The 13,669-nt window shown below is 39.0% G+C and overlaps 1 protein-coding gene across 1 annotated transcript in view; it reads left to right on the plus strand.

Moving 5' to 3' along the window:
- LOC126204369 (fatty acyl-CoA reductase 1-like) overlaps positions 1-13,669 on the plus strand; it is a 101,936-nt gene that overhangs the window by 51,089 nt on the left and 37,178 nt on the right. Inside the window, exon 5 of the mRNA XM_049938743.1 lies at positions 2,740-2,932. Coding sequence (XP_049794700.1) covers positions 2,740-2,932 — 193 coding nt within the window. The remainder of the gene's footprint in view (positions 1-2,739; positions 2,933-13,669) is intronic.

Consider the following 13,669-nt stretch of genomic DNA (forward strand, 5'->3'; position numbering starts at 1 on the left):
GTTGCCTGTGTCTATGTGCCTGTGGTTCTGTCAGTGTGATCATGTGATGTATCTGACCCCAGGAATGTGTCAATAAAGTTTCCCCTTCCTGGGACAATGAATTTACGGTGTTCTTATTTCAATTTCCAGGAGTGTATATTCAACACAATTTATCTATGGCGATATGGAAACTATATTTTTTGAAAGATCTTAAAAAGGTGAAATTCATATCCTAATATTCCATCTCAATCAGTACGCAACAAAGATAAACACATGGTGATTAATTACACTTTATGTGTAAGTATTCACCATCCTTGCTCTACTTTTCAGCACCGACACAAGCAAAATCATCTGTAGGAAACACTTTGTAATTAACTGGAAACTTTATTTCTATTAATGGAAGAATGCGGTACTTAACTTCCTGTGCCTGCTGCATGCAATTACATTGGCAATATATTACTACTCGCAGTATGCAGGCTAAGTATCAGCTTCCAGTATTCAGCTCTTTAAGCTTGCTACCGAACTGGACGTTAACAATGGTTGCTGAACTTAGTCTTACTGGACGTGTGTCTTTCCACTGGCATGCCGGTCAGCACCATTCTGATTCCATTCTGCTGCACTGCACTCTTCGGTGTGCAGTCGATGTTTTAGGACTGCACATTCCTCTCTCTCTTCTCCCCTCCCCCCTCCACCGTCCCACCACGCCACAGAGTGATGCAGAAGCTAATTTTTTTTTACATAACGAAATGACCTTATACCGTATTCTGTGACATAAATTTCCACTAATTATCTCTACCCATTCTCAAGAAAACGCGTTTTAATGGTCGGACAGACGATAAAGTGAGACTACAACGGTTCCGTTTCTACCGATTTAGTAATAAGATTGTAAATGTTGTGTATCTGTTGGAGTAGTGCAAGACAGAATGCATTCTCACTCTGCAGCTGATACGAAACTTCCTAGCAGTGTAGAGTCTTGGTATGGCACACAGTTTTAATCTGCCAGGGAGTTGTAGCACAAGACAGATACTCATTCTCAAAGCAACAACAGCTAAAGTAATACAATTTGTTTAAAGGTACCTTTTCTCATCTTTCACAGGGAAGGAAAACGATTTCAGCGCCGTGTCTTTCTGGTTGGATCCGCACCCCTTATACGCACAATTTCTTCCTGACATGACGCACCACAGATTCCCAAAAACACTTCCAGAAAATACTCGGTAGCGATAAAGTAACCTTCCGCAGCGACTAAATGTCTCAGAACTGGATGGTGCCCTGTGCCGGCATTTGAGGGGAAGTGGTGGTGGGTATTTCCACTGCCACGGCGTCGTGTGCAGTTACCTGCTGCCCGCTGTCCGAGCAGTTTCGCACCCCAGCGCCATCTCGTGTCATCTGACAGAACTGCTGTAACCCCCCCCCCCCCCGTCCCATCCCGCATCACTGTCTGTGTCAACAGGCCCTTACGGAGGTTGCCTGTCTGGATATCTTTGTCTGTGACCACGCACACCGTTGTCATGTAGGGCGCCATCTTATGACAACATTACGGGGGGGGAGGGGTGACGGGTCGGGGGCCGCAACTGGGACCGACACCGAACCCCCGCCCGCGCCCCAATTTCCGTCCAGCGCTCTGACGGGAGCCTCGGTCAGATAACCCCGAAGGGCACCCGCCCTTTTCCTGAGCAGGTCCGAGGAAAGTTGGAGAGGGCGGCGATGACGACGGCTGTGGCGGGTTCACGGCGGACGAAGGGGTTGGCTGCAGCTCCATCGTATCCACAGGTGGTGCCGAAGAGGTAGTCGGTAGGATGCGAAACTGGGGACAGAAAATGTGAAAAAATCTCGTAATCCACATGTCCCACTGAACGCACCTAACAAGTTGTATCATCATAATACATTTAAAAAAAATATGGCGTCATAAATAATTAAATGAGTGGAAAAATCCCGCATAATGCATGAAGTTTGAATACATTCATTCTTTACTGCTGAGAAACTGCTACAGACGACTCAACTTAAGGCAATACCTGACACCTGCCAACCATTTTGCCAGCTTGCAATTGCGAAGCGCAACCTGCTGTAGGCGAAAACTATAGCTGTATACGAAGGTATAAAGAAGCGTTGCCATGGAGACACAAAACGCGTTGTAGACACGCGATGCAGCCGCCCTAGTGTACAGCAGTTGTCTGTAATCATGTTTCATGGATGCTGCACCCGTAAGCTTGTCCATTAATCATATTGCTCTGTATGATTGTTCCATAATCTCAAAGATGTTTCAGCGACACATGAAAAATAATTTTTGGCGGCACTTCACCACAATCACAGTTCATTTTTTCCGTTTCTAATAGAATATTGGCAACATGAATACGTAGGCAATGCTGGGTTTGCTTCAGCTAGTATGCGATATACGTAGATCGGTAGTCACAATGAGGTGTCGTTCTTATTCTCTGTCGTAAAACTAACCTTTTTTATTTCCCTCACACTCACCTGTCTCACTGCTCAAATGGCGCCTGTCTTCCTTTCCCGGTTTGTTGCTTACAGGAGTTGGAGGAGGGTTGCTGTGTTAAGATGTCGTCAAGTACCCTACGAGCTTCGAATGTTCACTTCCATCTCTTACGTTTCGTACACGATTGTCCGTCTCTTCCTCAATGAAAGAGACGAAAATCAGCACACAACCTGTAACCATCTCTACACACAAGTCTTTAATGGATATATTTCATAGCACCCAACACTAGTTGAAGAAAGAGCTATTTTGAAAAACTTTCTTTCCGACAGTGGTATCGATCTGGAAGGAGCCGCTAGAAGGCTGGACAGCGAATATGAATGGACCAGTCGGCTTCCTCGTAGCTATTGGGAAAGGCGTGGTGAGGGTTTTAATGGCAGACCTCAACATCGCATCAGACCTCATACCTGTCGACTGCACGGTTAACGCCATCATCATAGTGGCGTGGCATGTTGCAGTAACGAGGTACGTATTACTCCTATTTACTATCCGTTTACTAAAAAATTCGAGTAGACGGCATACTGGAGCAGACTTGAGATTGGATTCAAGACTTGCAGATAGAACTCAACACGTCGCTCTTAATGGAACAAAATCACCAGATGTAAAGGTAATATCCAGAGTACGACAGGGAAGTGTGACAGGACCGTTCCTGTTTAGAATATATATAAATGATGTAGAAGAAAGCGCCAGATGCTCTTTAAGGCTATTTGCAGATGATGCAATTGTCTGTACCAAAGTAGCAACGCCAGAAAATAGTAAGAATTTGCGGAACGACCTGCAGAAACTGATGAATGGTGGAGACTCAGGCAGTTGACCCTGAACGTAAATAAATGTAACATTTTGCGCTTACATAGGAAAAGATATACATTACTGTTCAGCTACACTATTCCTGACAAACAGCTGGAGACAGCGTCAGCCGTAAATATGTAGGCGTAACTAACCAGAGCGACCTTAAGTGGAATGACCACGTATAGCAGATAATGGGGAAAGCACATACCAGACTCAGACTCATTGCAAGAATCTTTGGAAATGTAACTAATCCACGAAGGATGTGGCTTATAAGGCGCTTATTCGCCAGATTCTTCAGTATTGTTCATCTATCTGGGATCCCTATCACGTAGGTCTGATAGAGGGTACAGATAAGATCCAACGAAGAGCGGCGCGTTTCGTCGCGGGATCGTTTAGCTGGCGAGAGAGCGTTACGGAGATGTTAAACAAAGAAAGGCGTTGTGCCTCAAGGAGAGATTTACTACTGAAATTTCGAACAGTACTTTTCAGGAGGATGCGGACAACATATTACTTCTCCCCACATACATCTCGCTTATTGATGAAGAGGAGACAATTCGAGAAATTAGAGCCAATACAGAGGCTTACCGACAATCATACTTCCCACGCACTATTCGCGAGTGGAACGGGGTTGGAGGGATCAGATAGTGGTACCAAAAGTACCCACCGCCACACACTATTAAATGGCTAGCGGAGTATGATGTGGCCTCGAATATTGAATTAATAAACTACAATGCATAGTTTAACGCTTATTTAGTAATGTAAAATGTTATGTTGTGATTAACTGATATTATTCAAAAAAGTGTTGTTTTTTGCGGCCATTAGTTTGCATGTTATGCGATCTGTAATAAAAGATACGGGCAACACAACGTAAAACAAATAGCAGCATTTATTAGAATAGTGTACAACGAAATGTTTCGCTTTGAGTGGTGATTTATATGTGGCTATGTAGTAAAACTTTGTTCACTAATCTAACCTATCATAGTCAACGAGAACTATCTAACCTGTAGAAGTTCAGTATGGAATGCAGTAACTAACAGTTTTGTGTTCTTGATCTGAATACGAATATTACTTTGATACCTCGCATTTACTATCCACTGTTTTATTGTGGCTGGCTGTAATAGTAGTAACTGTTGCTCTGTGTTGGCTGTGCAACTGGAAATGTGCAAACTGATCAAATGCAACTGATAATTCCAAATAGGCAAAGTGGGGCTGCAACTGGATGCGTGTGCCTTTATGTCTGCATTACCCATGACTGGCAGAATAATGTCCATCTGTGCTCTATTTTGGGGGAGAAAAAACTGGGTGGAGATATCAGCCCCCTCTGTTGTGGCTGACAAAACTAGAGGTGTATGGAGCTGACTACTTGAAAATCTAATGGCAGAAGCATAAATAGGTTCCATCTACGAGCACCATGCATGTGGCGACAGACCAGCTCTGAGTGGTACCTGCTGTGGAGATTGCCCAGGTGGTGGTGCCATCTGCTGCCATCACTGTGCATCATATGACTGCATACACAGCACAGTGCTTGTCACAGTGCTATTGCCGTATTTAAAATGTTTACAAAAATACCTAAACACACACAAACTCTTTCTCTCTCTCTCTCTTACACACACACACACGTTTGCACACACACACACACACACACACACACACAAACACACATTGTTTATTAAGGTGATTCAAAATATTAGTTTCATGTCTATTATCGGTGAAGTATGACTGTGGACTCTTGAATTGAGTGCACCAACGCTCTTTCCACATCTAAATTGTTCTTAACTGTACCAAACACATGCAGTTAAAAACAGTATGCTAAGCAGGCAGCTGACACTTCAGTTTTGGCATGATTGACACTACATACAGAAAGGAAGCTGAAAAAGCCTATAGCTGTGCTAAACACATATTGTCTTAAAAACTACAGTAAACTGGCTACCTGTGACAGTTGACACACGCCAATAGACACAGTGAATACAGTACTCTGTCAACGATTGCAAGTGGGCAGTTAATGTATAAGGTAACTTATAACTGACACCTAAAACATGAATATGGACTGTGAAATGAAATGCCACAATACTGTTTCCATTTCTAAATTGTCTGTAATATTTTTGGCGCTCCAAATTTAGGCCTACTTGAGAATATATATTTTTGAAAGTTTTTCAACAATCCTTCCTCTCACTAAGCACCATTTTAGGTGAGAGGGGAGGAAGTAATGCATAATGTTCGACATTATTTCCAAATATAATTGAGGTAAATGACTGGATAACGTAACTTTTTCTTAAATTAACCTCGGACCCACCTATGATAGCATGTTTAACCACTGCCATGAGATTTTCCTGACAGTGTATCACAAAAAGCCAAACTAAACGTGATGCGTTTTCATGTGATATTTAACGCGTTGCGTCTTATAAACTACATATTTTCGTAACCCACATGGATAAACCAGTAATGCTCCAATTACAGTTTCGAGATACACACCATGGACCAGGCCAATGATGGATAAGTTTTGAAAGAGAGGAAAGATCAATACCTCGAAAATACAACCTTTGGACGAAAATAAAATTATTTGTCAAACATGTTCAGATTTCGAGTACAAAACACATTTATTTGCTTATTATAATGCGCAAGTATAATTACTGTTCTCTGATCGTAAACGAAATAATGATCATTTTTCCAATATAATTTTGCCTGTATTATTTATCAAAACATGTAGAGATTTCAAGTGGCAAATATATGTGGCTCTAATTTCATGAGATAATTGTTCTGCAACATTAAAAAATACACACAGCATGCATAAGAGCACTACTGACTTTGCTTACCGCTTAAGCTGCTCTTTTCAACGAACTTAGTTTCATTATTGTTTCACACTTTTAACAAACCAAAAATTGTGAAATTTAAAACTTTGCATGCATATAGATCGTAGTATGAAATGTCAGTCGAATTGCTAGAGGTCTGTAAATTTCTGTCACCATATTTCAGCTGAGCTAGTTAAGACTCTGCCAGCATATGCGTCGTGTATCCAGTTGTCACCGTGCTTGCACTGCTTGTTCGCATATGTTTCTCCTTGTGCCAAGGCCAGCACTACCACTCAGTAAGATCCGTGATGAAGACGTGTTGTTGGAGAGGGCATCGTGTTTCTTGCATGCGAAGTGTGCCATGAAAAGAGAGAGGGCAGTGACTTCTTGTTGGCAGTCAGCCGGTACTACGACTGCAGTGGCTATGCAGTTGTTTATACTAGCCCCTCATGTACCTCAGATGACTAGGTAGTGTGGATCACACGCCGCTTCCTGGAGCGAGAGCGTGACAGACATACGTAGCGGCATGAGTCGTAAGTGTGGTTGCTATTACGACTGTTTCTAGGGACCACTGTGGTCGATAATAGCTGTTCCAATGACATATAATTGGACACCAGGTGCGGTGACATCTGCTATGTCCTTACCGATTCATAATATTGGTAGGTGGGGCTTTACTTCTCATGGCCTGCATCTCAATAGAATAGGGAAGGATATCTGGCTAGGTTGATAGCAAATTCTTCAAGGGAGGACACTACAACTCATGGAAGTATTAGTTTTTTAGGTTAAGCTCATTATCTACACATTCAATATTGAAAGAAGATGTATCTGAAAGTGTTAAGCATAATACTTGTGAAGACAAAACTAAGTACCAGTTAATTTACTACATAAAAATATCAAAGGTTTAAAAAACAAAATTAATGAATTTCAGATCTGTTTAGATGAGCTGGTCCACAAATCCTGTTGATATTATTTGTATTTCTGAACATCATTTAGGTAGTGAAATTGAAATCCTTAATATGGAAGGATATATCTTAGCTTCAAAGTATTGTAGAAAAGAGACGGAGAAAGGAGGAGTTGCCATCTACATTATAAAGGGTCACAATTATAAAAACACTGACATTCTTAAATACTGTAGAGATCAGCATTTTGTAGCATGTGCCACACAAGTAGAAACACACAAAACAAAAATAATTATAGTCATAATATACAGAACTCCAACTGGTAATTTCCAGCTATTCACTAAACAGCTTCATGTAGTATTATATTTCTTAACTTATAAAAATAATGAACTCGTGTTAAGTGCAGATTTTAATTTTAATTTTCTGGAGGATATTTACTCTAGATCCATACTAGCGTCTCTTACCACTTCTTATAATCTCATTCCTTCAGTACAGTTCCCAACCAGGATTATGTGTACCAACAGCACTGCTACTGATAACGTTTTCATAGATACTACCACACTAGAAATTCATAGTATAAATCCAATAATTAATGGCCTTTCAGATCATGATGCCAAGTTGCTTACATTTAATATAGTGGGGTCTGATTCAACTAATAACAGGAAGTGGGAAACTATACGAATAATAAATGAAATAAGAATTGAAGGTATAAAAAACTGTTTGAGGAATACAGACTGGAAATATGTATACAATTCACCCAGGATAAATGAAAACTATAACTGTTTCTCTAAATCAGTCATAGATCACATTCAAAACTGCTGCCCTAAGAAAGTAATCAAAGCAAATAGATTAAATGTTTCAAAACCTTGGATTACAAATGGAATAAAACGATCTTGTAAAAGACTGTATTTAATGTCAAGGGAAAACGATGACTAGAGAGCTAAAACAAATCACAAATTATATTATGAAGTTCTAAACAAAGTAATCAGAACCTCAAAATGTATTTATTATCAAGAAAAAGTAAATGCCTCTAATAACAAGGTATAAACTATATAGAACATAGTAAAAAGTGGAACAGGAAAAACTAACCAGTAAAATGCAGAGGTTATGTTAAATATAAATAATTATTAGAGATATCCCCAAAATTACAGACACTTTCAACAACTTCTTCCTTTCAGCAGCACAGTTCTTCAGAAGACAGCTTAAAATATTTAAAAAATGCATAGCCGCAGAAGTTTGACAAAATTCAACTATATCCTACCTAACTGAAAGAGATTTCTAATATTATTAGCTACCCTAAAAAAATGCTCCAGTGGTTATGATGAAATCAGAATAGGCTTAAATATGCTATTGTCAAACCATTACACAAAAAAGGAGACAAATCAGTGGAAATCTTCTGTCCCATTTCATTACTGGCAATATTTTCAAAAGTGTTTGAAAGGGTTATGTACAATAGACTTTATAAACACATAGTACAGAAAAATATTCTCATTTGCAATCATTTTGAATTTCGGAAAGGATTGCCAACTGATCAAGCTACATGCACTTTCACAGATGATACATTAGAATCAAAAAATGAAAAGTTATCACCACTTGGAATATACTGTGATCTGGCTAAAGCTTTTGATTGTGTAAAGCATGATATTCTTCTACAAAAGTTAAAATATTGTGGGGTAACAGGAGTAGCAGGCTCATGGTTCTCATCCTATCTTTTTAATAGAAAACAGTGTGTGTCTGTATCAGGCTTACCACATAACAATAGTCATTCAAAATAGTAAACCATCCGACAAGGTGTGCCCCAAAGCTCTATTTTAAGTTCCTTGTTGTTCCTATTATATATTAATGACCTTCCATACGCAGTGTCACAAAACGCAAATTTTGTTTTATTTGCAGATTGGTACAAAAACCGTACCTGTGATCTCACTGAGCAATCAGCTAATGACGTATTTGTAAGTATCAAAGGGTGGTTCACAGCAAATGGATTGTCACTGAATTTGGACAAGACCCAGTACATACAGTTTAGTACCTCACTAAGAATACCTGACCCTATAAGTATAATGTATTCAAATAACGAAATTAAAGCTGTAGACAGTGTCAAAATTTTAGGGCTACAAATTGACCACAACCTGAATTGGAAAACGCACATTCTAGACTTAATGAAACTCCTTAGTTCAGCTACATTTTCAGTATGCATGATAGCAGAAATACGTGATTTAAAAATGAAGAAGTTAGTTTATTCGGCCTGCTTCTATTCACTAATGAGTTATGTAATCATCTTTTGAGGAAACTCCTCTTACAAAGAGAACATTTTCAAAATTCAGAAATGAGTCATTAGAATTATATTTGGTGTCAGTCCTAGATCATCATTCAGACACCTCTTTAAGAAACTTGGTATTCTAACTACTACTTCTCAGTACATATACACATTGATGCCCTTTGTCATTTCCAATATGTCTCTTTTTACACAAAATAGTGCAAAAGGTGATTGTAATACCAGAACCAAAAACAATCTGTATAAGGACTATAAAAGCTTAACATTAGTACAAAAAGGAGTCAAATACATGGGTACTCAAATATTTAATAACTTACCAGAGCATATTAAAGGTCATGTAAGTGATAAAGATCTGTTTCAGAGTGAATTAAAGAACTTCCTGTAGGCCAACTCCTTCCACTCCATCGATGAATATCTTCACAAGGTTTATAGCTCATAACTCTGTATGCATTAGAATTATACAAAATCCACTTGTCTGAGTTTAAAAAAAAAACTTTGAATCTTTCCACATCCCAGAAACTCCTCTCCAAGGGATCCATGGAAAACGATAAATGTAATGTAAACGTAATGTAATACGATAATGATGTATTACATGGCCCTCGACTTTACGTTCATGGTATGTTTTAGCGTGTCACTGTTAATGGGTTTATATAGAGCACGGCAAATTTGCTGAGTCCTTCCTGTAATGTGTATTTGTGGACGACGCTTTGTAAGCCCTTTGTAATCGTTACTCATATGTGAATGGGTAATTTTCTATTGCTCTGCGACTTATATCAAATTACATGTGCTTCTTGATAGATGGTCTTGCAATATCGATATAGCTGTGCATGAACTGTTTTGTAGGCTGCGAGAATCGTTTGTCTGTTCAGCTTTTAAAGTATTTGTGTTTCAGGTAATGGTTGCACATTACGCTTAAATATATTGATTTATGAAAGGGTATGGCCATGAACCTGACTTGTTTTTGATGTGTTTGGAAAAAAGGTGAAGATCAATACAGTTTCCACAGTAAGGCCAGACTAATATTCCAACACCATATATCCAGAACTGATTAGTAGCCAATCTTGTCAACCTTTCTTAAATTGTATTATAATAACTATAGATTTCAGAATCCTGCTTTCGATAATTTTTAAGGTTAAAATTTGATAGTTACCCCAAGATACTTGCTCTAAGCTAATAATACTATGAACTATGGTTGCAGTCGCTAACTTGTCTCTGTTTGGACAAATTATTTTTGTTAACATCTTATTAGCGAAGTAAATGTCCATTATCATTGTGCTATGGAGCAGGCCAAATTCTTTTGTGAACGTTCATCAGACTTATTTACTGTTTAAAATAAACTATTTGAATTTTCAGTGTGTTTTTCCAGTCACCCAACCATCCCCTTCAACATTATGTACGTTAGATCAGCAGGAGTTGCATGTGTGTTTTGTAATGTTATAGGAACGATTTTTATGTACTTCCATACATAATACAGACATTTTTTACATTCTTTAATGTGTGGTACAATAAATGAACTAAGCTCTTCGATAAGAGCAGCTTAAACTAAGTTGTTACAGTAGAGCAGCTACAATCGCATGTGTTATTTTGTCCTCTATTAATGTACAGAACTCTTACGAGTATGTTGTGACAGTAGTGCCACATGTGGTTTGTACTCGAAATCGTTATGTATTTGATGAAAACTTTTATCTTGGTGTTGAGATATAGAAATTTTCTCTCTTTGTGGAATCTTTTCCATCATCCTCTTTGGCTACATTTGTCTTTACATTTCGCAATTGCGGCATTACATCTTTATCCCTGAGTATTAGAACTAATGCAGTTTCAGTGGCACAACGCTTTAAACATTTTTTCAAAATGCATCGTTTTTCTACGGTTTGTCATGTCAAAGTGCCGAAAGAAAATATTGCCCATGGATAAACATGCAACTATGGGTGGTACTCCAAACAACTCTAATAAAAGCTATGTAATCCAATAAATAACATCGATTATATTTTCCTAGTATACAATATGATGCATCATCATCTTCCCACCTAAAATGGTGTTCAGTGAGGTGAAGGATTACCGAAAAAATTTCTAAACACCGCAGATGCTGAAAGTTCCAATAGTAGCATAGCCGGTAATCGATTTTGCAATAGTAAAAAATATACGACCAATGCTGTCTCTTTTTTCAAGTATACCTGTTATCTGGTCGTAGTGCACAAGACAATATGGAGTCGCCAATCAGTAGCATAGCCTCAAGTAAGGCTGCATTCGAAATGCCAGTACCTTGACATATTTTGATAACTGTCATAGACAATTCGGAAATAGCATTATGCCACTTCATTTGGTAATTCACAGTGCTTTTTATGTATTAAGTGTAAATTATACATCAGATGCTCTCTTCTGGTAACTGACAGTTATGAAGGAGTAATTCAGAGTGTCTATTTGCGTGTGTCAACTATCACTTAACAGAACAATTGTTTAGCACAGCTACAGATTTGATCAGGATCGTTTTTAGACATAGCCAAATTTATGCCTGAAATGAAGTTACAGCCGAATGCTTAACACATTATTTTTATCTGCACGCGGAAACAATATTTATCCCTGAAATGAAGTGACAGTTGCATGCTTAGCACGTTATTTTTATCTGCGTGTGTGTTGTACTGTTCTAGAAAAATTCAGAGATCGGAGTCATGTTTTAGTCTCCAATTATGGTGGTTATTTGGACGGGGAAACAATATTTTGAGGATTGACGTAAACATTTGTGTGTGTGTGTGTGGGTGTGTGTGTGTGTACGTGTTTTTCACAGAAATATTAGACATTATAATAACATAGATATCGACATAGATGTCAACCCTGACGCCCCGCTTTTCGCTTGCTGCGTTACGAGATAAGTAATTTAGCTAGTAATTAATCGTTTTTGCTATTATATAGTATTTACGTGCATTAGTGTCATATAGACGTGATAAATTGAAGGTTTCAGATTTCCTTTGCGTCTGAATAAGATAAGCGAAGTTCCTGTTTAGGACAGTTCCACGTGTTCGTAAACGTTTGTTTACATTCTTAACTGACTTTAAATACGCGAGATTATCAATTAAATCAGTGCACAATACTCAGTATTTGCGTTTATTAGTGTGATTTAGACTCGATACATTGAAGGTAGAAGTTTTTATAAGTTTTATTAGGTCATTTTTCTCGTGCACGAAAACGTTTGTATACATTATAAACACAAGAGTTAATCAGTTTAAGTTACTGTAAAATACTCAGTATTCGCGTTTATTAGTGTCATTTAGATTCAGTACATTGAAGGTAGCAGTTTTTATACATTTTATTAGGAATAGTGATACTGACAGTGAATTCTATCCTCACTTGTATACGTTTGACTAGCGCAACCTGCGACCGTTAACAGTTAAGCAAACGTAAATTACGTGGTAAATTAGTATTACACTACAATATCTCAGTAAATCAGTGTTACAATACAATTTCTGAGCCCTTTTACATGCGGTTTAGTTAGCAGAAAACTAAAACTCACCTCGCCGTCTGCTTAAATTCCTTAGCTTTTGTGGGCTTTAGTGTACAGTAAGCCCATCAGTTCCTAAAAAATAGAGTTCGTATTTGTGCTTTACATTCTGAACTCTGATTGTTAGCTAAAGGTTTTGTTTTGTATATGCATCTATCAGTGTACAATACTCAGTATTCACGTTTATTGTCATTTAGACTTGGTACATTTAAGGTATCAGATTTTATAGATTTATTAGGTCATTTTCGCGTGCACGTAAAAGCTTGTTTACATTATAAATACGAGGATAATCAGTCGGTGTAACTTACCGTAGGTTACTGTTTAATTCGTTAATAATATTCACTAGATAGCCCAGAGCAGTTTACTGTAGGTCACTGTCTTATTCTTTAGTATTCACTAGATAGCCCCTAGCAGGAAAATAAGCACCAGATCTAGCTTCTACCATACATTTTTAATGTTTTTCATTATTGAATGTCCTTTCTGCCAACTACAGTGTAGCTGTAGTTATTAGCTTGATGCATAGGGACTGTGTCTGTTGTTTGCGGATGCAGGAGGAGCTGGCCGCAGTCCAAACGCAGCTGGAAGCTTTGGTGGCCACAGTCAACAAGCTCCAGAGTGCACGTCTTGAGGTGTGGTGGGAATGGGGTGCCTGGAGCAGCCTCTGCTGTACGAGATGTGCAGGGGGAGGGGGGGGGGATGTCACAGCTCTCTGCCACTCAGCCGATCTCAGGTGCGACTGAGCCGGCCTGCCCACTCTCACCTCAGTGTGGGTGGCGGACTGTGTCGAGGTCTCGAGCCTCAAGGTGAAGGTTGCATGGGGGATGCAGGCTCCTGCCAAATCCCATGCACTCTGATAATAGATAAAGTGTGCTCTCTGATGCTGGAGGGGGGGGGGGGGGCTGAGCCAGATCAGAATGCACCTTCTTCCAGGATAGTGGCCGCTCCTTCAGCAAGGTG

The sequence above is a fragment of the Schistocerca nitens genome, chromosome 9 (assembly GCF_023898315.1).
Source record: "Schistocerca nitens isolate TAMUIC-IGC-003100 chromosome 9, iqSchNite1.1, whole genome shotgun sequence".
Taxonomy (NCBI): Eukaryota; Metazoa; Arthropoda; class Insecta; order Orthoptera; family Acrididae; genus Schistocerca; species Schistocerca nitens.